At 39.0% G+C, this 27,448-nt stretch overlaps 1 protein-coding gene and 1 long non-coding RNA gene across 11 annotated transcripts; both read left to right on the top strand.

The window, feature by feature from the left end:
• Positions 1-60: 60 nt before the first annotated feature.
• LOC125771538 (tumor necrosis factor receptor superfamily member wengen) lies at positions 61-12,095 on the top strand. 5 transcript variants are annotated; one of them, XM_049442270.1, is made up of 7 exons: positions 61-505; positions 581-657; positions 938-1,164; positions 5,391-5,866; positions 5,974-6,175; positions 7,279-7,437; positions 8,861-12,095. In XM_049442270.1, the coding sequence occupies exons 4-7, from the start codon at positions 5,453-5,455 to the stop codon at positions 9,031-9,033; spliced, it is 948 nt and encodes a 315-aa protein (XP_049298227.1). In that variant the 5' UTR covers positions 61-505; positions 581-657; positions 938-1,164; positions 5,391-5,452; the 3' UTR covers positions 9,034-12,095. The 5 variants fall into 5 exon arrangements, with proteins under 5 accessions (XP_049298227.1, XP_049298236.1, XP_049298219.1 ...); XM_049442279.1 differs by lacking the exon at positions 581-657; XM_049442262.1 differs by lacking the exon at positions 938-1,164.
• Positions 12,096-14,024: 1,929 nt separating this feature from the next.
• Positions 14,025-27,110, top strand: LOC125771562 (uncharacterized). 6 transcript variants are annotated; one of them, XR_007419325.1, is made up of 3 exons: positions 14,025-14,150; positions 19,309-20,589; positions 21,111-27,110. It is a non-coding gene; the product is annotated as an uncharacterized LOC125771562 (long non-coding RNA). The 6 variants fall into 6 exon arrangements; XR_007419327.1 differs by having other exon boundaries at positions 14,046-14,150; positions 20,019-20,589; XR_007419323.1 differs by having other exon boundaries at positions 14,046-14,150; positions 19,119-20,589.
• The last annotated feature ends 338 nt before the right edge of the window (positions 27,111-27,448 follow it).

Here is a 27,448-nt window from a genome sequence, read left to right as displayed (position 1 = left end):
CCCGGGTTATCCGCACTCGGATAATCGACGTTCAACTGTACTTGGTTGTGATTCGTTTCCTAATAGTGTTAAGACGAACAAAAATCAAACAGTACACAAATTTTAATACCTTTTCCTCGGCGTTCGGTAATGTAAATCGATCTTTCGTTCGTTCGTTATGCGTGTCCCGCTCAAGTCGCCGCTCGGTTTCGGTTCGGTTTCGGTGAGCGCGCGTCATCCGCGCCAATCCCACAATTCGTACGGGGTTCGTACGCCCGGTCGCGGTCAAAAACACGAGAGCAACCAAACCGAACGGATCGAAAAAAAAACCCCGCGCGTAAAGACGCGGATGTGTAACGCAAAACCGACAAACCCGGACCACGGTAGGGAGTGGAATGTGTGTATCTTACAAAACAGATTGGATCAGCAAAGGGTGCAATGAAGTGAAGTGATTGTTTTCTTTTGAAAATAAATTTTTAACCTTACAAGCAATCAACATAAGCTGGATTAATTTGAATTTGTGTTGGTAAGTGGTAACAGTGGCTAGTGTGTAGGAAGGATTCTTTTACCATAGTGGATTGTGCGTTTGTTTGCGATTTAGCCTCCAAACAGCAGTGACGAACCCCTTTTCTTTTAATCGACTGAATCTGGAGTGTTTTGGTGTGGCCGGTACACAACGTAAGTGTGAGTGTGGGTCGCTGTTGGGTCGTGGGAAGGGAATTCGGGAAAAGGTGGATTGGTAGACGAAAATGGTGATCATTGGTTAGTGAAAAAATAAAGGCAAAGAAAGTTTAGAATACATACGAATCCACTGCAAAAGGGGTGGTAGTAGCTCACCAATCAACCAAAGATCTCATCTCATCTCGATCGTAGATGCTGACAATTTTTGTTATTGGTGCTGTTGTTGTTGTTGTTCTGGTGCTCTCTAACTTACTCTCCCTCTCTTTATCATTGCCAGTAACAGAAGCACTGGGCAGTGTTGAGAGGAAGAAGCTGATTGAGTGAATGAGTGCGTGAAGCTGGACCTCTTGTATGGTAGTTCTGGAGGACCTTCTATTCGTCAATCAAGTTAAAAATCAAGACAGGCGGTACAATTCTGCACTTCAGAGACAACGCCATCCATCAAGCATATCCATCAAGTATCGAAACCAGCGTCGCCCAGTACGGGCCCAGTAACGTTTCGCCGTGAGTTACTCGTGTGAAGCAATTGTTGTTTGGGTCTCTTTGCTGCTGCAATAGGGTACGAGATCGAGAAATTTTCTGTTCTTGTGCGTGTGTAGTGTGGGTGTGTACGGCAAACAAGACAAACAGGAAGAATGGGACGAGATGAAAAACAAAACACACGATGTGGCGCGCACGTGCGCACGCCATCGCCCACGGGAACTTGGGAAAGCGCACGGGAAGTTAACAAAAGCAAAGGCCCGCCATCGCATAATCAAGACGAGAGAGAGAGAAAGAAAGGGAACGAAGGGTAAGCAACGGTCCCTTCCGGTTGGCAGTGCGGCACTTGCCATTGTTTGGCCCAAAAGGGTTCGAAGCCCCCGGAAGTTGTCGCCCGCAAGAGAAAAAGGAAAGAAAAGAAAGAGAAGATATAGCAGAAGCGCAGATAGAAAAAGGTACAGATCGATTGAGAGATTAACCGAAGGATGTGTGAGGCGGGATGGGTGCTTTAACCCCCCCCTACAGTCCCCTTATCCTTCTTTTTGTTTTTGAATTTTCCCCGATCATCTGGAGCGGTGTCAACGTTTGTTCTTGCATTTCCCGCTCGCTAAGATGTCCTTCTGGTGCACATGAAATGTATCCGTTAAATTGTAAAATTGTTCGTATGAACATATCATATAACAAAATGTATAGAAAAACGCACATCAATTTTACCTTAAGGGCTCGTTCAATCATTGATGGTATACGGGTTTCTTGTTATTTTTTTCTATCGGTGACATTTTTATTCCGCACACGCATGTCGTTAAAAAAACGTTTTCACTCGAAAGAGAAATGCCACTTTTGGCACTGCCGGAAGTCGGTCAGGAAGGGTAACACACATCCACACACACACGCGCCCGGACGCGTGCCAGAAACGTTCAGGCATTAGCAATAATGCTGCGTGTTTAATGGTGACATGTATGGCGCGTGTACTACAACTCCCTTGCGCTGAACAGAGACAGGTGACGGGAGAAAGGTGAAACAAAAATAAAAGAAAGCGTACAAAGTAGTATGCCAAAAAAGTTTTCAAACAATTTTAATTATCTGTTAAAGACACCACGTCTTGTGTACGTCACGATCAAATGGTTCCGTAGCAAGCACTCAGTTGGACGTTACAAGTCACAGAGCCATTGCTGTGATAGTCTTTAGGTAGAGGAATAGTTTCAAGATAGTTCAACTTTAAAAAAATGTAGAAATGACTGAGATGTGATAGGTAACATATGGAAAAATGATTCTGGAGTCGAAACAAATTGCAAATTGTGGAAACTGAAAAAGCTATTATACATCTATAACACATATACATCAGGGCGGCCCGGTGGTGCATGTGATATACGATGCCGGTTCACACGGCAAGACCGGGTTCAAATCCCATCCGGACCGTCCCCCCGTAGCAAGGACTGACTATCCGGCTACGTGGTAAAAATAAGTCTCAGAAGCCAGAAATGGTCGGCGTGACCTGTGTAAGGTCGTTAAAAAGCCAAGAAGAAGAATACATATGTCAACTTTTCTCGAGCAAGGTAATAGTGATGGGTAAATGATAAATTTTGTCGGATTCGGATCAGCCCAATTCCGCCGCCAGTTCCGCTCGAACTCATCTGGACCTATCCGGACTCATCCGGAATCGATTAGATCCATTCGGACTCGATCGAACTCGCAGTGGACCGGACTCGACCGGACTCCCCGGAGTCAATTTTGGTATTTAGTCGGAGTTGGAATCAATTTTTCATACTCGGAGTCGGAGTGGATCCACGATTCCACTCCGGATTACCCATCACTACTACAAGGTAACAACGATTCTGTGCAAAGCTTTTTCAGCACTTGCACTTCTACTTCGCTGATCTCTCCTTCGCTCTGTTTCCTTCTAACTTTCCACTTCTTTATAGTTATCCTAGACTTTTTTCTTTTCATATCCTATCTGTCTTCTTTCTGTAATCACGGGATCCTTCTTATTTAATTGTCGTCGACCCTTGAGGCCAACAATAAAAAAAAAAAACTTCCGGCTCCAGAATTCAATATTTTTTCCATATGTTCCATTTTCCATTTATGCTCTACATATACCAGTTCAATTTGACAAGGCTCCAGAATGGGTTGTAAGGCTGCCACTTGCATTGAAAAACTTGGTTGTTCTGTGTATCATTCTCATGACATGAGCATGCGACTCCTTTACAGTACATCATTAATTCTTTCGAAATTCGTAAAAAGATTCCCACTCTATGCACACTTTTTTTTCACGTGAGATAAAAAGATTGATGGAATTAATACAGCCATTAGTACAGTAAACAAAATTAAAAAAAAACAAGAGGCTAGTTACGATGTGTAAGCAGTGCAGGGCAATCTTCTTTCACACCCACCGTAATTGACCGGACCGAAGTAATTGGTGGCGTCTGGTTTGCGTTCTTCCCAGCATTTCGTACTGTAGGTGTGGATGGGAAGATGGAAGAACCACTTCGGGGAGTTTTGTTCATTCGGCAATCGGAACAATTTACCCGGAGGTTGTGTGTGTGTGTGTGTGTGTGTGTGTGTGCGCGCGCTGAGATGCAATATTTGCGCATTGACGTCATTCGGGGCGTCTTATTTTATGTGCGACCGAGAGTGGTCGTACCTCCCCCCGCGTACACGATCGTAGGCATCCCGATCGTTGGGCAATAAAATCTGTACCGCTTTCTGACGCGCACTGGTGGTCTATTCTCGTACGGTTGTATCTCCTAGAAGAAAGTGCCTAGCACTGTTGGAGACAATTCCCGTATGCATCTTTGTGTTTGGGTTTTCTTTTGTCTTCCATATCTCTAAAATGACATATGTTTTGCGCCCTTGGTGTTCTTTTGTACGATACACATGGTGTGGCAAACTGCTGGCAAAACAAACGATACCTATTTCCGGCTGGTTTTTGGTGACGCCACAACCGAAGGGAAGTATTTGTAACATATTTGCATAGGTTGCAGTACACAGCCGAGCGCAAATGGCGTGACAAATAAATCCATAACATTACAAAGATTTTAGGGTGGATTTACCACCAGATGGGAAGTGCATGAGGAAATCCGTACCGTTTGCGCTATTCTTGCAAAACTATTTTCAACCAGGACAAAGAAAAAAAAAGATGAGGAAATATTGGACATGCGAAACGAAACAAAACAAACTGGCACATTCTGTTACGCTAGTGGGAAAACTTATTTATTGTATTTCGCTTTTCCCAGCAATGCAGTTGCAACAACAAAAAAAAACAAATTTGTTTTGTTGCAAATGCACCACACGGAAAAGCGAAGTGCAAGAAATAACTTTTTCCGCTAGCGTAACAGAATGTGCCCTACAAACAATTGTAGGGTTCTCTTTTTTGAGCGATTTTAGACCAACCACGAAACGTTAGCCGTCAGTCGCGCTCATTTCTTGCGGGAAATGACGAACAACAAAACCCCTTTTCCATCCCCTTGCTCTACTTTGTGGAGTCACGTAATCGTTGGAGTTGGATTAATAGACAGGGAGAAATCCAGAGTTTTCGAGTATCGTTAAAGTGGAATGTGCTGAGATAGACCTTGATCTTCCTCAAAAATAAAATAATTCTGTTCAAAGTAATACGTTGATAGTAATATGTAATTGAATAATTGTCAACAATTGAAAACTTAAAGGTTTCTAGTAATTACCAATACCCTGTTTCCTCTCATACGTTTGTCGATCACCACTTATTTGAAATACTAAGCAATTTGAAAATCTAAGGGAAAACAAGAATTACATAGCAACAACGGGCTTAGACGACGTTGCATTTTAATTTCTTGCTTTGCTCTTCTTTTATTCTTCTTCCTTTTTCGTTCACTCTAAAACAAAAAAAAGAAAATGCTCCCCACGCGTGGTTTTGCGGCGAGTTACCGCAGTTGAAGTGAGGATAGAATTATTTGCGGGGCTACCACATTGTGAATGAAACGTGCGTGATCGATGGCTATCGGGTGTATTGAGTTGGGAAAGAAATAATAAACGCGTACCGGAAGTGGACACTACACCACCACATTTGGAGCACCAATAAGGGATGTGAGGAGGGAAAGGAAGGGATAGAGATAGAAGATAGGAACATTCATTCATTCATTGTACATGGACCCCCGGTATAGAAATTGTCGATGAATGAATTTCTTTACCGTTCGTCCAAACATGGTCGAGGGCCATCTTTACTTTACTTCCGGTGTGCGCCATCTTGACACTGATTTGTTTTTTTTGTTTTATAGATTACACAATCAGGTGTGTACACACACACACATACACCCATCCTCACACACACTAATACAAAATGACATGTGCGTCGGATAGGGCCGGAACGGTACAGATGGGACGTCGCCGAAGTCAGCAGCGGACGTGTCGGGGTATTATACCGACCACTACACTCGTGCTGCTCGCCATCTTGCTGCAGCTAATGGATCTCGGCGATGGGCCGGGTGGAGGAAGCGGTGGGACAATGTTGGTGGGAGCGGCCTGTGAATCGCGCAAAAGCTGGTGGGATCCAACGATCGGTGAGTGCGTACCGTGCCGTATCTGTGCAGACCATCAGGTCGTACTGAGACCCTGCCAGGACTATATGAACACGGTTTGCGGCACGATGAAGGATCTGACCGCAGCAGATCATCGCCCATATCCACACCTGCCAGAAGGTAACGGCAATGGGATTGGATCCGTAGCCCGCACTCGCGATCATCACTGGAAGGAGGTAAGCTATAGGTTGGCGAACAATATCTGACAGATACTGGAGGTGTTTGAAAAAAAATGCTTGTACTAATCGTTTGCTTTGTGTCTGGGATGTTTTTTTTTTATCAGGAACGCCGGAAAGAGGGTGATGGTGTGGAGGGATATCGGCGTGTAGTGCCGGCCACTAGCACCGAGGAGATCCTGTGGGACTGGCAGGTAGCGTCGCTGCTGCTCGCCATCATCGGATGCTTGCTGTTCCTACTGGCAGCTGCCTGTGTCGCCCTCAACCAGAGTCGTCAATGGCGCCGCATCGAGAAACACTTTGACGCTGGTAAGTAGACACACGCTGAAGAGTTAGAGAGGGGACAGTCTAGAACTTAGAGCTTAACCAAAGAAAAAACAGTTACAAAAGTAGGTGCCATCTTGCCATTCGTAGTTGCATACGTTGGAGACGATGTCTGGCTGCTAGGTAAACAAAACCGTCGTTGGGAAGTTCGCCGTTTTTTTGCACCAGCATGTCAACATACTGCCAGGCGTTTATGAGATGCCATTAATAGGGGTTATGTGTCAACAGATTTGTGCTAACATCGGGATAGAATGTGAGTCGATCGTCAAGCGAATCGGTAGAACAGTAGTCTAAAGATGTTTTGCATGCATTCAGCCACTCTGGTATATCTTGTGACATTGCACATTGCTCTGTTTCCGTCTGATGTGAGCTGCCGTGAGTGTGTTGCCTGTTCGGCTCACATCTGCGCCCTCCTGTGCATACCGGATGAGTGAGAAAAACTGGGAACTGTCGAACGAAAAAAAAACACACACACACAAACACACACAAATACGCATAAAACGAAGCTGTAATGATGGCGTAGTTATTTCTACGAGCGCATTGCGTCGCATCTCCGGAACCCTGTTTGTGGGTTTCATTTTTAATTTTAGATCGGAACATCGGCAAACCATCCAACAACGGGTGGAATCCCTTTTTGCCGGTCGTAAGAGAGGGAGAGAATAGGAAGAAGCAGAAAAAAAATTAACAAGACAGCCATTTAATCTGTGCATCGTTTGACGTTTATGGAATGTGCCGTACGAATAGCATAGCCGTATATTCACGACATCTCTTTCCGTAACGACGCTTCCGTAACGTTGAAATGAGGTCGATTGTGTGTAAGTGCTCGCTTTTTTTTTCTATTTCTTTCCTTTTGGTCGTATTGCAGTGCGTTGAGTGTCGTTGCTTCCGGTTGGTTCGGGTTCCGGGCCTGATCGCAGCTGGGGGTTTTTTTCAGTTTTAAAAATAATCTCTCCACAAGGCACATGATGAAGCTCCCTATAAGTGTACACTACTCCGAACACTCGGAGGCCCACTTCCGGTGGGACGCTGACCAGCACCAGGTTACGGTTTTAACTTGTCCTTCGCTTTGGTTTGATCTTTTTTTGCAGATATGGAAGCATTATCGGCACAGCTCGTAAACCATCTGGCCAGTATGCAGCATCTCGAGAGTGGACCGATACTGTTGGAGAACTTTGATCACGGACGGCTCCGGAGTACCGGCCACCATCCGATCGAGGTCCGGTGCGTCTATCTGGACCAGCTGCTCGGTAAGTAACTTTATCCAAAAGAAAAGAGAGTTCCTGGTTCGTTTTTTGGGAAATTAAATATAGAACAACTCTTCAGTTTGGGAACTCACAACATCCATCGGGGGTATTCACGACTCACAGACAGGGTCATTTCATCGGAGGTTAAGCACGGTTGTTTATGCAACTCGCACAAACTTTCAAACGATTCAATCACTAGCGCTATTCGCAGCTCATTAAGCAGGCGATAACACCCCTCCACCCACTAGCAAACAAATCAAACTTCCTTCGCCGCTGTCCCGTTTGGTCCGTGAGTCCGTGAGGAGTGTGCTGCGGGTTGCATAATTTTTCTTCACCTTGGGAAGCCATTTTAACCGCCGGTTGGGAACCCGCAATGCGGTCATTTCCGTTTGTGTGCAGGTCGAAGATGTGGAATGGGCAATATTCACGTTCTGTTTGTTTGTCGCGTTGCGGCGTATTGTTCGGGGTCTGTGCACGCGCTGCGGGTTAAAAATAAAACAAAACCATTTTAACGCGCAGTTCCTTCACCGTTGGTCTGGAGCATTGGGAAAGCGTAACCCTGGTACCTCGTGCCACTTTTGCAAAACCACTTCGAGTTAGCACAAAACTCGAAGGATGGTTTGTATATGTATATTTATGTACATGTACATCTTGTTCTTTGGAATTCTAATAAAATCGTGGCTTTTGCTTACGAGCTGTTGATGAGGGGTTGCAGTTACGGTTTTTTTTGCATAATGCAATCATCACTCTCGCCCGAGCACACAATAACGACATCTCGTCTTGTTGCTGTTGGAGCAGCAGCCATAAAGTTACGTTTCTGCAGTTATTATTATTGTTGTTGTTGTGCGTGTTTGCGCATGAAAAGTTCGTGAGGAAACCGTTTTCGACCAACTTTCGACAGCGATGCGTTAGATGAATTGTTGATATGCATTAATATGAGAGGAGGAGATCATTGGGATTGTTGAGAGATGGATGTAATAGTTGTTTGCTTTAACTGTGTCGGTATTACAGCCGTATGACGTTGATCGGATGCTGACACGAGTTTGCAATAATCGTTTCGTAGAGATCCTCGTATATCTTTGCATACTCTGCTCCTACCGAGCACTACGGTTGGTTGCATGGTGATTCTCCACCACCAGACCTATTTACCAATAATGGCATCTTCACTCTCTCTCTTCTTGGCTTAGAGACCTGTTAGGTCGCGCCGGCCATTTTTGGCTTACTAGACTTATTTTTACCACGTAGCCGGATAGTCAGCCCTTAACCAGCTACGGTCCGGATGGGATTTGATCTCCGGCCGTGGTCGTTTGGAACCAGCGCGGTTTATCACATGCGCCATCGCCACCTTCACTACTCCACCCGCATCTCTATATGTTTTTATCAATATTTTCCCTTGTCTCTTTTTTCTTCCATCAACACGCTTTAGATGAGAAATGTGCACAAAAGGCACTCAATGTCCAGCCGACGACAGGCAATCTATACATCGAGGAGTCGATCGATACACCCCGTGTCCAGCCACCAGTACCATCCATCCCTGTCCGATCGGCAGCACCGCCACCGGTCATCTCCCCACCGATCTCCCTGATACGGCACTACTAATGTTCCGGATATGTGATGCAGCACGAGCGCGTGTGTGGATTCGTAAACCGGATACGGGGACAGTCACCGGAAAAAAAGGCGGAAGGAAAACAAAATCGAGCGCACTCTACTATTAAGTCGAACGGAAGGTATTAGAAGCTAAGTAAAACCATACGAATGCGAAATTTTGAATGCGGAACGGAAGAAGCGCCACATCGTGTGTGTGTGTAGTAAGATGTTTGCGTGCCTTAAGCTAACAATTATTTAAACTTGTACAAAGCCACGAAGCAGCTGGTATATATGGTTGCGCACTTCCCAATGAAGCTGTCGATTTGTGTCCCGAGTGTGGATACAGAGGGATGAAGAAGGGTAAAAACAGATTTAGGAAGTTAACCCATAATGGGTAACAAGAAGCAGAGAAAGAGAGAAAGAGAGAGAATGATATAAGGAGATTCAGTAAGATATATTATAGGAAAAGATATGTCTGTAAGTGCTAGTGTGTATAGAAAACATAACATAATCTTCCTAATACATCTTACACAGCGCTACAGCCTCTTCACACATATGCGCAGGTGTTTAAGTATGCGTTTTTTATTGTACATGTGTATCTGTCGAAATGTTTTGCGAAACAGAGATGCAACCCAACCTCCCCTACCAGATCGTGCTGCATATCACCCGCACACGCACGATTGCCGTACGTTGATGGTTGTGCCTGTATTCTTTTTTTCTTCCTTTCTTATGCTAGTAATAATGTTTACGCCATAAATAACTAGTGCCACGCGAGAAGCAGGCGAGAAACAGGCAAGAAGCAGGCGAAAAGCAAGGCGAGAAGCAGGCGAAAAGCAAGGCGAGAAGGGGTTAGGAACGAGTCGAGTGAAAATGAGACAAGACACAAAGCACAACATATGGACACGTACGTGTGCGTCCCTTTTTTATAGTTCCCAAAAATGCGTATCACGATTTGCGCACCGAATCGAGTGGCATATGGATGGAAACGGTGAGCATGGGTTGGAGGGTAGCCCATGTTATTCGTGTAATGTTTAGTTGAAAACCCCTATCTATCTATCATCATTATCATTTTCAGATTGTAAACCACGCACACATACACATCTAACAGAAGGTTTCTCAAAATCAAACGCATCGGAATGTGCGTTTGCTACTTGTGAGCGTCCTTCACGCGCTGTATTCCTCACTCCCGCCTGTTGGTGAAGTTTGCTCGGCAGAGTCGCAAACGGTCATCTTTAATCTAGATTTGGTCATGGTTTGCGCATCGCCTCAATGGTGCTGCTTGTTGCGAATGTGTGGTAGAAGTTGCAGTTCCATCAGCAAGTACCATCTGCCATGGACACTAACACGCCCGGCATGGCCGATCGGTGCTGCAACCCAAATTGGACCACCCGACGGTGGTCGCCTATCTGTCGGCGATGCCCCCCCATCACCGACCGGCGTCTGGGAACGATTGCTCATTGTAAAGCGTCAAACGTCACCATTCAAATGCTTTAAACGTACGTGCGCAGAATGCTAAACCCGGGTTTTGGGACGGGCAAGTCACCGGAGGTGACATTTGTCCAAAAAAAAAACGTTTGTCGCTTTTTTTGGGTTTGTCACTGTCGGCAAAGAGTACGCGGCTTCAATGAAACCACGCAACAATGTCACGTTCGGGAAGAAGTGTCTACTTCGATTGCGTTCATGTTTGGTTTCTTGGATGCATTAATGGCTTTAGCTTCGCACAGGTGCGCTAGTAGCAGTCGTTGTGACCGTTTGACATTAAACATTTGGAAGCTCAAGTTGTCTAGCTGGTGAGATACAGCAATCTGGATGAAGCAATTCTTTGGATCTTTTTGGATCTATCGCTAGGATCCCACCAGCCCCATGTAATGTGTTTGATATCTTTGACAACCTCTAGAAGAAAAAGCCGTCAGATTGTGTAGCCATCCAACATCCAGTCTTTACTTAGCAACATACCAGACAGCAAGACTCCCCGGAATAGGGTTTTTGTTTTCTTTTTTACTCCATACTTTTGGTTCAATTTCGGACAGCTTGTGTGCCTTCCAGGCGTCCAAAGGGACTTCTCCGTTTCACGATACCGCACAAAAGTCCAGCTTCCTGGGCCCTCCTGTGTTACTTCGTGAATTTGTCTACACAAGAACCTATAAAAAAACCTCCAAAGGGTCAGGGTCGTTGTTGTTTTTTGTCCTGGCAAGCGGCCAACTGAAACACCGAAACCTAGCCAAGAATCGAGAAAGGCTTTTGCTTGTATGCAAGCTGTACGTCAAAGACGGGTAAAAATTGAAACGCGAATGTATTAACACTAGAACGACTAACATTTGCTGTAGAGAGGACAGTGCAGCAAAAAAGCGAATTGCTAATAGGAAAAGTATATAGCGCGTAACACAATTATACGGACATTTAGTTTTTTTAGGGATTTTCTTCAATTTTATTAAGAGATACACAGAAAAAAAATGTATATTTGGTGTGAAATGAAATTCTACGTCTTTGCATATTTTTTCTATATTTTTCGGCCACTATTGCTCGAGTTATGAAATAAAAACTATTTTTTTGGCCAGTAAAAAAGGGTCGGACAAAAAAATGTTTTTATTTTATAACTCGCGCAATATTGGTTGGAAAAGTATGAAAAAAATATGTTAAAATGTAAAAAGAAATTTACACAAAACATATGAACATTATTTTTATGTATTTTTTCGCATTTCGGAGAAAATCGCAAAAAACTAGATGTCCGTATAGTTAAATTACGAAAAAAGTCCTAGTTTTTATTTTATAACTCGTGGTATATTGGTCTAAAATATATGGAAGACACATAGAAAGATGTAGAATTTTATTTTACACAACTCATGTGAACATCATTTTTATGTATCGCTTAAAAAAAAAGGAGAAAATCACAAAAAACTCGGTGTCCATATAGTTGTGTTATGTTTGTTCTTTGTTTTGGTTTTTATTGCTTGAGATGCGAGGAAAAAAGTTATATTCTATAAGCACGAATGAATTCGATTTAATATACTATCTGTACAAGGCGATATTTGTTTAAGAATTAATAAATATACTGAAAATGCGATAAAACAAAATATCACGTATGATATATAATGGTGAAGTTTGTTGTGATGATGACAATCATTCTTCTTCTTGTACGTTTCTGTATTGGTAGGATTTTCCCTTTAAGGCAGCGTAGAAGGCAGCAACGTAAAAAGAATGCTTGTAAAGCGAGAAAATCGAAAAAAAACAGACCGATAACAGGTGAAGGAGGGTGTATAGGGGCCTCAAAACAGGTGCAGGAGGAAGTGCTGCAGTGGAAAAACAAAAAAAGCAAAAAGAAGTGGTCAAACGAACCGAAAAAATGTCTAAACTGAAAGCGAAAAAATACGCTCCAAAATTAGAAAATCTGTAATCATCGATTTGGTTATTTGATGCTACCTCCTCGGCTGGTATGTTCTCCTGTTATTTCAAAACATTTCGCCTGGTAGTTTTCGAAATTCAAACAGTACCAGCTGCAGCAACCGGTTTTCATTTTTTGAAGTAACAGGAGAGAACCAATTCTTACCCCCTCTAGGATCAATTTGACGCCATCATACTCTCTTCTAGGAGCTGTTTGACGCCACCATACTAAAAATGAGAATTACCACTATTTTAAGTGAGTCAACTCAGAGAGAATGAGTCGCTATTAGGAATCAGCACGTTTAACGACTCATTTCGGAGTCATAAAAAACCCGGCATAAACGTATAAGTTAAGGTTCAGTCATTTTACTCACTCATGAGTGTAAGCATGTAGCCGTGGTGAGTCGAGTTGCAAAAAGAGTAAATACGTGAGTTGATAAGAAAATGAGTTGAAACGGAGTACATGTGTACCCAAACAAGCGAAATGAATAAACTGCTCACTCTGCCTAACTATCAAACCTGCATAATCGAACAAACGGGCCAGTCTGATTGGCAAGGACATGAAACGGGATCCGCCTCTCCTTATGAGATTGGCAATTTAATAGATTTTTTATAATTTTTTTTTTATTTTTTTATGTAAAGCAGTATTTAATTGAAAAGAAACCTGCATCAACAAATTCGCTCAAAAAAAGCTTAGGAAATTTTCAGTTTTAGAATATTTTCAATCGTTTATACTTTTTTATCCTTTTTTTAATTTAAAGCATTATTTGAGTGAAAAGAAACTCATTGCAATCCATTGACATTAAAATACAACAATTTAATTTTATTTTGCAAAATTTCTCAAAAATAAAACGTAAAGCTGCGGGGCCACGACAGTTGAGGATTCCCTCAGAACTCAAAACCTCAGGAACTCATGAGTGATTTTGAGGGATTTGCGTTTTGAGGAAAACCTGGCCGATCTACAAAAACCTCAAAAACTTTTTGAGACTTTTTTTGAGGAATCGTTTTGACAGTTCCGATGCCTCTGCGTTCAGAATGTAAACAAAACATATTTTGGTTTGCGATTTTTTTCAATGAAAGTACACTTTTCTTGTGCCATTGTTAATGCAAATATCTACTGAAGAACTAAAATTAACATTAATTATTATTTAACACCGTATTTGTGTGTTTATTTTTTTTGTTTTTTTCGTCGGTAAATTGTTCATTTGTTGCACAGTGTGTGACACAATTTAGGTATACGATTTAATTTAAAAACTTAACTTTTTATGCGAAAGAGTATCCTTGAATCTCGTTCTTTTGATTGATAAAATGTTTAAATACTTTCTTTTCCTTAAAGCAACTTTTTATTGACCATATTTTCCATTAAATTGATCAAAAAACACCTTAGAACAAAGATTACAATTACATGAAATACGTAGCATTTGTCAAACACTGTTTGTTGTCGCTGACGAAAAGAGAGGCAGCATGAGTGATTGTTTGTGTGACCAAATTTGAGGAAAACCTCAAACGGCCACGGCAACACTGGTTTTGAGACGTTTTTTGAGGGATTTGAGTGACTGAGGAAGTTTGAGGGAAAGTCTCAACTGTCGTGGCCCCGCAGCTTAAGGGGTGAGGAAAATGAGGAAAATTTTACATTTTCTCAAACAGGGTATGGAACTTGGTTCCTCGAATAACTTCTGGCACAGACATCTGAGGGCATGGCTGTCCAAGAAGAAAATGTAGCCATTGGTGCCATCTATCGACCACAGGTTAAAGTTTGGCGATTCGTTGGGTACCGACCGAGTTATAGGCAAAGTTTGGTGCAAAAATGAGGAAAATTTTCATTTTTTTTTTATTTTTTGATGTTTTTATTATTTTTCACTCTTTTTTTTATTTCAAGCATTATTAGAGTGAAAAGAAACTCATTGCAACCCATTGGCATTAAAATAAAACAATTTAATTTTTTTTGCAAAATTTCCCAAAAAAATCGTAAGGGGTAAGCCTTATGAAATTTTCGAGTGGAAAATTTTTTTGAAATTTTTTTCTGATTTTTTATTCTTTTTTTAATTTAAAGCACTATTTACGTGAAAAGAAACTTATTGCAACAAATTCCCATCAAAATATATCACATTTAAAATTTTTGCTACATTGCTCAAAAATGAGGAAAATTTTACATTTTCTCAAACAGGGTAAGGAACTTGGTTCCTCGAATAACTTCTGGCACAGACATCTGAGGGCATGGCTGTCCAAGAAGAAAATGTAGCCATTGGTGCCATCTATCGACCACAGGTTAAAGATTGGCGATTCGTTGGATACCGACCGAGTTATAGACAAAATTTGGTGCAAAAATGAGGAAAATTTTACATTTTCTCAAACAGGGTAAGGAACTTGGTTCCTCGAATAACTTCTGGCACAGACATCTGAGGGCATGGCTGTCCAAGAAGAAAATGTAGCCATTGGTGCCATCTATCGACCACAGGTTAAAGATTGGCGATTCGTTGGATACCGACCGAGTTATAGGCAAAACTTGGTGCAAAAATGAGGAAAATTTTACATTTTCTCAAACAGGGTAAGGAACTTGGTTCCTCGAATAACTTCTGGCACAGACATCTGAGGGCATGGCCGTCCAAGAAGAAAATATAGCCATTGGTGCCATCTATCGACCACAGGTTAAAGATTGGCGGTTCGTTGGATACCGACCGAGTTATAGGCAAAATTTGGTGCAAAAATGAGGAAAATTTTCTTTTTTTTTTAATTTTTTGATTTTTTTATTATTTTTCACTCTTTTTTTTATTTCATGCATTATTAGAGTGAAAAGAAACTCATTGCAACCCATTGGCATTAAAATAAAACAATTTAATTTTTTTTGCAAAATTTCCCAAAAAAATCGTAAGGGGTAAGCCTTATGAAATTTTCGAGTGGAAAATTTTTTTGAAATTTTTTTCTGATTTTTTATTCTTTTTTTAATTTAAAGCACTATTTACGTGAAAAGAAACTTATTGCAACAAATTCCCATCAAAATATATCACATTTAAAATTTTTGCTACATTGCTCAAAAATGAGGAAAATTTTACATTTTCTCAAACAGGGTAAGGAACTTGGTTCCTCGAATAACTTCTGGCACAGACATCTGAGGGCATGGCCGTCCAAGAAGAAAATGTAGCCATTGGTGCCATCTATCGACCACAGGTTAAAGATTGGCGATTCGTTGGATACCGACCGAGTTATAGGCAAAATTTGGTGCAAAAATGAGGAAAATTTTACATTTTCTCAAACAGGGTAAGGAACTTGGTTCCTCGAATAACTTCTGGCACAGACATCTGAGGGCATGGCTGTCCAAGAAGAAAATGTAGCCATTGGTGCCATCTATCGACCACAGGTTAAAGATTGGCGGTTCGTTGGATACCGACCGAGTTATAGGCAAAATTTGGTGCAAAAATGAGGAAAATTTTCTTTTTTTTTTTAATTTTTTGATGTTTTTATTATTTTTCACTCTTTTTTTATTTAAAGCATTATTAGAGTGAAAAGAAACTCATTGCAACCCATTGGCATTAAAATAAAACAATTTAATTTTTTTTGCAAAATTTCCCAAAAAAATCGTAAGGGGTAAGCCTTATGAAATTTTCGAGTGGAAAATTTTTTTGAAATTTTTTTCTGATTTTTTATTCTTTTTTTAATTTAAAGCACTATTTACGTGAAAAGAAACTTATTGCAACAAATTCCCATCAAAATATATCACATTTAAAATTTTTGCTACATTGCTCAAAAATGAGGAAAATTTTACATTTTCTCAAACAGGGTAAGGAACTTGGTTCCTCGAATAACTTCTGGCACAGACATCTGAGGGCATGGCCGTCCAAGAAGAAAATGTAGCCATTGGTGCCATCTATCGACCACAGGTTAAAGATTGGCGATTCGTTGGATACCGACCGAGTTATAGGCAAAATTTGGTGCAAAAATGAGGAAAATTTTACATTTTCTCAAACAGGGTAAGGAACTTGGTTCCTCGAATAACTTCTGGCACAGACATCTGAGGGCATGGCTGTCCAAGAAGAAAATGTAGCCATTGGTGCCATCTATCGACCACAGGTTAAAGATTGGCGGTTCGTTGGATACCGACCGAGTTATAGGCAAAATTTGGTGCAAAAATGAGGAAAATTTTCTTTTTTTTTTTAATTTTTTGATGTTTTTATTATTTTTCACTCTTTTTTTATTTAAAGCATTATTAGAGTGAAAAGAAACTCATTGCAACCCATTGGCATTAAAATAAAACAATTTAATTTTTTTTGCAAAATTTCCCAAAAAAATCGTAAGGGGTAAGCCTTATGAAATTTTCGAGTGGAAAATTTTTTTGAAATTTTTTTCTGATTTTTTATTCTTTTTTTAATTTAAAGCACTATTTACGTGAAAAGAAACTTATTGCAACAAATTCCCATCAAAATATATCACATTTAAAATTTTTGCTACATTGCTCAAAAATGAGGAAAATTTTACATTTTCTCAAACAGGGTAAGGAACTTGGTTCCTCGAATAACTTCTGGCACAGACATCTGAGGGCATGGCCGTCCAAGAAGAAAATGTAGCCATTGGTGCCATCTATCGACCACAGGTTAAAGATTGGCGATTCGTTGGATACCGACCGAGTTATAGGCAAAATTTGGTGCAAAAATGAGGAAAATTTTACATTTTCTCAAACAGGGTAAGGAACTTGGTTCCTCGAATAACTTCTGGCACAGACATCTGAGGGCATGGCTGTCCAAGAAGAAAATGTAGCCATTGGTGCCATCTATCGACCACAGGTTAAAGATTGGCGGTTCGTTGGATACCGACCGAGTTATAGGCAAAATTTGGTGCAAAAATGAGGAAAATTTTCTTTTTTTTTTAATTTTTTGATGTTTTTATTATTTTTCACTCTTTTTTTATTTAAAGCATTATTAGAGTGAAAAGAAAATCATTGCAACCCATTGGCATTAAAATAAAACAATTTAATTTTTTTTGCAAAATTTCCCAAAAAAATCGTAAGGGGTAAGCCTTATGAAATTTTCGAGTGGAAAATTTTTTTGAAATTTTTTTCTGATTTTTTATTCTTTTTTTAATTTAAAGCACTATTTAAGTGAAAAGAAACTTATTGCAACAAATTCTAATCAAAATATATCACATTTAAAATTTTTGCTACATTGCTCAAAAATGAGGAAAATTTTACATTTTCTCAAACAGGGTAAGGAACTTGGTTCCTCGAATAACTTCTGGCACAGACATCTGAGGGCATGGCCGTCCAAGAAGAAAATGTAGCCATTGGTGCCATCTATCGACCACAGGTTAAAGATTGGCGATTCGTTGGATACCGACCGAGTTATAGGCAAAATTTGGTGCAAAAATGAGGAAAATTTTACATTTTCTCAAACAGGGTAAGGAACTTGGTTCCTCGAATAACTTCTGGCACAGACATCTGAGGGCATGGCTGTCCAAGAAGAAAATGTAGCCATTGGTGCCATCTATCGACCACAGGTTAAAGATTGGCGGTTCGTTGGATACCGACCGAGTTATAGGCAAAATTTGGTGCAAAAATGAGGAAAATTTTCTTTTTTTTTTAATTTTTTGATGTTTTTATTATTTTTCACTCTTTTTTTATTTAAAGCATTATTAGAGTGAAAAGAAAATCATTGCAACCCATTGGCATTAAAATAAAACAATTTAATTTTTTTTGCAAAATTTCCCAAAAAAATCGTAAGGGGTAAGCCTTATGAAATTTTCGAGTGGAAAATTTTTTTGAAATTTTTTTCTGATTTTTTATTCTTTTTTTAATTTAAAGCACTATTTAAGTGAAAAGAAACTTATTGCAACAAATTCTAATCAAAATATATCACATTTAAAATTTTTGCTACATTGCTCAAAAATGAGGAAAATTTTACATTTTCTCAAACAGGGTAAGGAACTTGGTTCCTCGAATAACTTCTGGCACAGACATCTGAGGGCATGGCCGTCCAAGAAGAAAATGTAGCCATTGGTGCCATCTATCGACCACAGGTTAAAGATTGGCGATTCGTTGGATACCGACCGAGTTATAGGCAAAATTTGGTGCAAAAATGAGGAAAATTTTACATTTTCTCAAACAGGGTAAGGAACTTGGTTCCTCGAATAACTTCTGGCACAGACATCTGAGGGCATGGCTGTCCAAGAAGAAAATGTAGCCATTGGTGCCATCTATCGACCACAGGTTAAAGATTGGCGGTTCGTTGGATACCGACCGAGTTATAGGCAAAATTTGGTGCAAAAATGAGGAAAATTTTCTTTTTTTTTTAATTTTTTTATTTTTTTATTATTTTTCACTCTTTTTTTTATTTCAAGCATTATTAGAGTGAAAAGAAACTCATTGCAACCCATTGGCATTAAAATAAAACAATTTAATTTTTTTTGCAAAATTTCCCAAAAAAATCGTAAGGGGTAAGCCTTATGAAATTTTCGAGTGGAAAATTTTTTTGAAATTTTTTTCTGATTTTTTATTCTTTTTTTAATTTAAAGCACTATTTAAGTGAAAAGAAACTTATTGCAACAAATTCCCATCAAAATATATCACATTTAAAATTTTTGCTACATTGCTCAAAAATGAGGAAAATTTTACATTTTCTCAAACAGGGTAAGGAACTTGGTTCCTCGAATAACTTCTGGCACAGACATCTGAGGGCATGGCCGTCCAAGAAGAAAATGTAGCCATTGGTGCCATCTATCGACCACAGGTTAAAGATTGGCGATTCGTTGGATACCGACCGAGTTATAGGCAAAATTTGGTGCAAAAATGAGGAAAATTTTACATTTTCTCAAACAGGGTAAGGAACTTGGTTCCTCGAATAACTTCTGGCACAGACATCTGAGGGCATGGCTGTCCAAGAAGAAAATGTAGCCATTGGTGCCATCTATCGACCACAGGTTAAAGATTGGCGATTCGTTGGATACCGACCGAGTTATAGGCAAAATTTGGTGCAAAAATGAGGAAAATTTTACATTTTCTCAAACAGGGTAAGGAACTTGGTTCCTCGAATAACTTCTGGCACAGACATCTGAGGGCATGGCTGTCCAAGAAGAAAATGTAGCCATTGGTGCCATCTATCGACCACAGGTTAAAGATTGGCGGTTCGTTGGATACCGACCGAGTTATAGGCAAAATTTGGTGCAAAAATGAGGAAAATTTTTTTTTTTTTTTAATTTTTTTATGTTTTTATTATTTTTCACTCTTTTTTTATTTAAAGCATTATTAGAGTGAAAAGAAACTCATTGCAACCCATTGGCATTAAAATAAAACAATTTAATTTTTTTTGCAAAATTTCCCAAAAAAAATCGTAAGGGGTAAGCCTTATGAAATTTTCGAGTGGAAAATTTTTGTGAAATTTTTTTCTGATTTTTTATTCTTTTTTTAATTTAAAGCACTATTTCCGTGAAAAGAAACTTATTGCAACAAATTCCCACCAAAATATATCACATTTAAAATTTTTGCTACATTGCTCAAAAATGAGGAAAATTTTACATTTTCTCAAACAGGGTAAGGAACTTGGTTCCTCGAATAACTTCTGGCACAGACATCTGAGGGCATGGCCGTCCAAGAAGAAAATGTAGCCATTGGTGCCATCTATCGACCACAGGTTAAAGATTGGCGATTCGTTGGATACCGACCGAGTTATAGGCAAAATTTGGTGCAAAAATGAGGAAAATTTTACATTTTCTCAAACAGGGTAAGGAACTTGGTTCCTCGAATAACTTCTGGCACAGACATCTGAGGGCATGGCTGTCCAAGAAGAAAATGTAGCCATTGGTGCCATCTATCGACCACAGGTTAAAGATTGGCGATTCGTTGGATACCGACCGAGTTATAGGCAAAATTTGGTGCAAAAATGAGGAAAATTTTACATTTTCTCAAACAGGGTAAGGAACTTGGTTCCTCGAATAACTTCTGGCACAGACATCTGAGGGCATGGCTGTCCAAGAAGAAAATGTAGCCATTGGTGCCATCTATCGACCACAGGTTAAAGATTGGCGATTCGTTGGATACCGACCGAGTTATAGGCAAAACTTGGTGCAAAAATGAGGAAAATTTTAATTTTTTCTCAAACAGGGTAAGGAACTTGGTTCCTCGAATAACTTCTGGCACAGACATCTGAGGGCATGGCTGTCCAAGAAGAAAATGTAGCCATTGGTGCCATCTATCGACCACAGGTTAAAGATTGGCGGTTCGTTGGATACCGACCGAGTTATAGGCAAAATTTGGTGCAAAAATGAGGAAAATTTTCTTTTTTTTTTTAATTTTTTGATTTTTTTATTATTTTTCACTCTTTTTTTTATTTCAAGCATTATTAGAGTGAAAAGAAACTCATTGCAACCCATTGGCATTAAAATAAAACAATTTAATTTTTTTTGCAAAATTTCCCAAAAAAATCGTAAGGAGTAAGCCTTATGAAATTTTCGAGTGGAAAATTTTTTTGAAATTTTTTTCTGAATTTTTATTCGTTTTTTAATTTAAAGCACTATTTAAGTGAAAAGAAACTTATTGCAACAAATTCTAATCAAAATATATCACATTTAAAATTTTTGCTACATTGCTCAAAAATGAGGAAAATTTTACATTTTCTCAAACAGGGTAAGGAACTTGGTTCCTCGAATAACTTCTGGCACAGACATCTGAGGGCATGGCCGTCCAAGAAGAAAATGTAGCCATTGGTGCCATCTATCGACCACAGGTTAAAGATTGGCGATTCGTTGGATACCGACCGAGTTATAGGCAAAATTTGGTGCAAAAATGAGGAAAATTTTACATTTTCTCAAACAGGGTAAGGAACTTGGTTCCTCGAATAACTTCTGGCACAGACATCTGAGGGCATGGCTGTCCAAGAAGAAAATGTAGCCATTGGTGCCATCTATCGACCACAGGTTAAAGATTGGCGATTCGTTGGATACCGACCGAGTTATAGGCAAAATTTGGTGCAAAAATGAGGAAAATTTTCTTTTTTTTTTTAATTTTTTGATTTTTTTATTATTTTTCACTCTTTTTTTTATTTCAAGCATTATTAGAGTGAAAAGAAACTCATTGCAACCCATTGGCATTAAAATAAAACAATTTAATTTGTTTTGCAAAATTTCCCAAAAAAATCGTAAGGGGTAAGCCTTATGAAATTTTCGAGTGGAAAATTTTTTTGAAATTTTTTTCTGATTTTTTATTCTTTTTTTAATTTAAAGCACTATTTACGTGAAAAGAAACTTATTGCAACAAATTCCCATCAAAATATATCACATTTAAAATTTTTGCTACATTGCTCAAAAATGAGGAAAATTTTACATTTTCTCAAACAGGGTAAGGAACTTGGTTTCTCGAATAACTTCTGGCACAGACATCTGAGGGCATGGCCGTCCAAGAAGAAAATGTAGCCATTGGTGCCATCTATCGACCACAGGTTAAAGATTGGCGATTCGTTGGATACCGACCGAGTTATAGGCAAAACTTGGTGCAAAAATGAGGAAAGTTTTACATTTTCTCAAACAGGGTAAGGAACTTGGTTCCTCGAATAACTTCTGGCACAGACATCTGAGGGCATGGCCGTCCAAGAAGAAAATGTAGCCATTGGTGCCATCTATCGACCACAGGTTAAAGATTGGCGATTCGTTGGATACCGACCGAGTTATAGGCAAAATTTGGTGCAAAAATGAGGAAAATTTTACATTTTCTCAAACAGGGTAAGGAACTTGGTTCCTCGAATAACTTCTGGCACAGACATCTGAGGGCATGGCTGTCCAAGAAGAAAATGTAGCCATTGGTGCCATCTATCGACCACAGGTTAAAGATTGGCGATTCGTTGGATACCGACCGAGTTATAGGCAAAACTTGGTGGAAAAATGAGGAAAATTTTACATTTTCTCAAACAGGGTAAGGAACTTGGTTCCTCGAATAACTTCTGGCACAGACATCTGAGGGCATGGCTGTCCAAGAAGAAAATGTAGCCATTGGTGCCATCTATCGACCACAGGTTAAAGATTGGCGATTCGTTGGATACCGACCGAGTTATAGGCAAAACTTGGTGCAAAAATGAGGAAAGTTTTACATTTTCTCAAACAGGGTAAGGAACTTGGTTCCTCGAATAACTTCTGGCACAGACATCTGAGGGCATGGCTGTCCAAGAAGAAAATGTAGCCATTGGTGCCATCTATCGACCACAGGTTAAAGATTGGCGGTTCGTTGGATACCGACCGAGTTATAGGCAAAATTTGGTGCAAAAATGAGGAAAATTTTACATTTTCTCAAACAGGGTAAGGAACTTGGTTCCTCGAATAACTTCTGGCACAGACATCTGAGGGCATGGCCGTCCAAGAAGAAAATGTAGCCATTGGTGCCATCTATCGACCACAGGTTAAAGATTGGCGGTTCGTTGGATACCGACCGAGTTATAGGCAAAATTTGGTGCAAAAATGAGGAAAATTTTCTTTTTTTTTTTAATTTTTTGATGTTTTTATTATTTTTCACTCTTTTTTTTATTTAAAGCATTATTAGAGTGAAAAGAAACTCATTGCAACCCATTGGCATTAAAATAAAACAATTTAATTTTTTTTGCAAAATTTCCCAAAAAAATCGTAAGGGGTAAGCCTTATGAAATTTTCGAGTGGAAAATTTTTTTGAAATTTTTTTCTGATTTTTTATTCTTTTTTTATTTCAAGCACTATTTAAGTGAAAAGAAACTTATTGCAACAAATTCCCATCAAAATATATCACTTTTAAAATTTTTGCTACATTGCTCAAAAATGAGGAAAATTTTACATTTTCTCAAACAGGGTATGGAACTTGGTTCCTCGTATAACTTCTGGCACAGACATCTGAGGGCATGGCCGTCCAAGAAGAAAATGTAGCCATTGGTGCCATCTATCGACCACAGGTTAAAGATTGGCGATTCGTTTGATACCGACCGAGTTATAGGCAAAATTTGGTGCAAAAATGAGGAAAATTTTACATTTTCTCAAACAGGGCAAGGAACTTGGTTCCTCGAATAACTTCTGGCACAGACATCTGAGGGCATGGCCGTCCAAGAAGAAAATGTAGCCATTGGTGCCATCTATCGACCACAGATTAAAGATTGGCGATTCGTTGGATACCGACCGAGTTATACGCAAAATTTGGTGCAAAAATGAGGAAAATTTTCTTTTTTTTTTTAATTTTTTGATTTTTTATTATTTTTCACTCTTTTTTTTATTTCAAGCATTATTAGAGTGAAAAGAAACTCATTGCAACCCATTGGCATTAAAATAAAACAATTTAATTTTTTTTGCAAAATTTCCCAAAAAATCGTAAGGGGTAAGCCTTATGAAATTTTCGAGTGGAAAATTTTTTTGAAATTTTTTTCTGATTTTTTATTCTTTTTTTAATTTAAAGCACTATTTAAGTGAAAAGAAACTTATTGCAACAAATTCCCATCAAAATATATCACATTTAAAATTTTTGCTACATTGCTCAAAAATGAGGAAAATTTTACATTTTCTCAAACAGGGTAAGGAACTTGGTTCCTCGAATAACTTCTGGCACAGACATCTGAGGGCATGGCCGTCCAAGAAGAAAATGTAGCCATTGGTGCCATCTATCGACCACAGATTAAAGATTGGCGATTCGTTGGATACCGACCGAGTTATACGCAAAATTTGGTGCAAAAATGAGGAAAATTTTCATTTTTTTTTAATTTTTTGATTTTTTATTATTTTTCACTCTTTTTTTTATTTCAAGCATTATTAGAGTGAAAAGAAACTCATTGCAACCCATTGGCATTAAAATAAAACAATTTAATTTTTTTTGCAAAATTTCCCAAAAAATCGTAAGGGGTAAGCCTTATGAAATTTTCGAGTGGAAAATTTTTTTGAAATTTTTTTCTGATTTTTTATTCTTTTTTTAATTTAAAGCACTATTTAAGTGAAAAGAAACTTATTGCAACAAATTCCCATCAAAATATATCACATTTAAAATTTTTGCTACATTGCTCAAAAATGAGGAAAATTTTACATTTTCTCAAACAGGGTAAGGAACTTGGTTCCTCGAATAACTTCTGGCACAGACATCTGAGGGCATGGCCGTCCAAGAAGAAAATGTAGCCATTGGTGCCATCTATCGACCACAGGTTAAAGATTGGCGATTCGTTGGATACCGACCGAGTTATACGCAAAATTTGGTGCAAAAATGAGGAAAATTTTCTTTTTTTTTTTAATTTTTTGATTTTTTTATTATTTTTCACTCTTTTTTTTATTTCAAGCATTATTAGAGTGAAAAGAAACTCATTGCAACCCATTGGCATTAAAATAAAACAATTTAATTTTTTTTGCAAAATTTCCCAAAAAATCGTAAGGGGTAAGCCTTATGAAATTTTCGAGTGGAAAAATTTTTTGAAATTTTTTTCTGATTTTTTATTCTTTTTTTAATTTAAAGCACTATTTAAGTGAAAAGAAACTTATTGCAACAAATTCCCATCAAAATATATCACATTTAAAATTTTTGCTACATTGCTCAAAAATGAGGAAAATTTTACATTTTCTCAAACAGGGTAAGGAACTTGGTTCCTCGAATAACTTCTGGCACAGACATCTGAGGGCATGGCCGTCCAAGAAGAAAATGTAGCCATTGGTGCCATCTATCGACCACAGGTTAAAGATTGGCGATCCGTTGGATACCGACCGAGTTATACGCAAAATTTGGTGCAAAAATGAGGAAAATTTTACATTTTCTCAAACAGGGTAAGGAACTTGGTTCCTCGAATAACTTCTGGCACAGACATCTGAGGGCATGGCCGTCCAAGAAGAAAATGTAGCCATTGGTGCCATCTATCGACCACAGGTTAAAGATTGGCGATCCGTTGGATACCGACCGAGTTATACGCAAAATTTGGTGCAAAACTGAGGAAAATTTTACATTTTCTCAAACAGGGTATGGAACTTGGTTCCTCGTATAACTTCTGGCACAGACATCTGAGGGCATGGCCGTCCAAGAAGAAAATGTAGCCATTGGTGCCATCTATCGACCACAGGTTAAAGATTGGCGATTCGTTGGATACCGACCGAATTATAGGCAAAATTTGGTGCAAAAATGAGGAAAATTTTCTTTTTTTTTTAATTTTTTGATGTTTTTATTATTTTTCACTCTTTTTTTTATTTCAAGCATTATTAGAGTGAAAAGAAACTCATTGCAACCCATTGGCATTAAAATAAAACAATTTAATTTTTTTTTGCAAAATTTCCCAAAAAAATCGTAAGGGGTAAGCCTTATGAAATTTTCGAGTGGAAAATTTTTTTGAAATTTTTTTCTGATTTTTTATTCTTTTTTTAATTTAAAGCACTATTTAAGTGAAAAGAAACTTATTTCAACCAATTCGCATTAAAATAAATCAATTTTTAAAATTTTGCTAAATTACTCAAAAAAAAGGAAAGGCTATAGCCTTAAAAAAATTTCAAATTTTTAGAATTTTTTCAATTTTTTATTTTTTTTCATTCAGTTTGCTCTTGACTGTTGAGTAGATCGGACGTGTTTTCTATCAGCACGAGTACAAGTCATTTCAAAAACAATTAGAAACAAGACGAGCCATGGAGGCAACAGGAGTGAGGCCCATTAGGGACAAGACCTTTAAGATCGTGTACGAGGGAATCCCAAAACGCCCTTCTCGATCAGAAGTGATCGACTTTATAGCCGATACACTGAAGGCCGGGGCGATCGTGACACGGATTTAAATGTGCACGTCTAGGGCTGTTGTTTTGTGGAAACGGAGATGCTTGCGCATGCGCAGAAAATGGTGCAGGAGCACCAGGGAAAGCACTTCCTGCAGATCGACGGGACGGCTTACCCACTGCCGATTCTTTTGGAGGACGGAGCAACGGAGATGCACGAGCTTCCCCCGTATGTCACCGAAGCCGAAATTAAAGCGCTTGCTTGCTTTGGTGAAGTGCTTTCGGTGACGGAAACCGAATACGGACCAGAGAGCAAGGTCCCAGGAATTAAGACTGGCGTACGCCTCGTCAAAATTATTCTTATTAAACCGAAGGCTCCGGCCGTGGCAGCGAAGGCCCGCACCAACACCAACAAACCGTGCATTGGAGAGCGAGTACGCACTCTCTACGCATGCTTTCAAAGCTCCTCGAGCTCCCTCTCCCATCCCTCCTTCCTCAAAGCCAGATCCTGATACTAAAGGTAGGCGCACAAAAGGACGACGAAACGGATAGCGATGCGTCTAACGCGTCGATCGCAGGAACGGTTAAGTGCAAGCGTGGCCGTCCACCGAAAAATCCAAAAACACTTACACAAACAGACATACACATTGGGGAGTAATTGGTATATTTGCAATGGATACATACGCTAGCTATGTTTTTGCTTCAATTAATTTGAATGCAATATCTAGTGCAATTAAACTAACTTTGCGAAGAGCACATTCGTCTGTACTGTAAATGCACAGTAATAATGCACTGTAATTTTGAGTTCGATTAACAATTTATTTAGTCTGCACTGGGCAATGGTTCACACAAGAAGAGATCTCTTCGCTGTTCCTTCACTCTAATCTGGCTATCCTAAGATAATCCTATTCTAAGAGTTCACTCTTTTATCGCGCTTTGCATTTTCTCTCATGCTTTCTCCATTTTACATCCATTCACCACACGTTACCCTGTTTGCCTAACTTCCGGCGTAAACATTCCGGCCACCTAAAAATCCCATTTTTAAATATATATATATATATATATATATATATATATATATATATATATATATATATATATATATATATATATATATATATATATATACATATGTATATATATACATATATATATATATATATATATATATATACATATGTATATATATACATATATATATATATATATATATATATATATATATATTTTTTTTTTTTTTTTTTTTTTTTTATTTATTCTTTTGAAGGGAGAATTGCGATTCGCGCTACCGGACGTATGATTTCCTTGTTTGAGGGCATACGTATCGTTACCACCCGTACAACTCCATCGAAACTTTGTAAAAAGGTAGCATAATGTTGCATGCCTAGTGTAGAAA

This window comes from Anopheles funestus, chromosome X (genome assembly GCF_943734845.2).
Source record: "Anopheles funestus chromosome X, idAnoFuneDA-416_04, whole genome shotgun sequence".
NCBI lineage: Eukaryota > Metazoa > Arthropoda > Insecta > Diptera > Culicidae > Anopheles > Anopheles funestus.
The sequence above is the reverse complement of the archived record's forward strand: the minus strand, read 5'-3'. Positions and strand labels throughout refer to the sequence as shown.

Coding starts and splice junctions, on each gene's coding strand:
- LOC125771538 (XM_049442253.1), top strand. CDS start 5,453: ATGACATGTGCGTCGGATAGGGCCGGAACGGTACAGATGGGACGTCGC. Junction 6,176..7,278: donor CGAGAAACACTTTGACGCTG/GTAAGTAGACAC, acceptor CTTTTTTTGCAG/ATATGGAAGCATTATCGGCA. Junction 7,438..8,860: donor CTATCTGGACCAGCTGCTCG/GTAAGTAACTTT, acceptor AACACGCTTTAG/ATGAGAAATGTGCACAAAAG.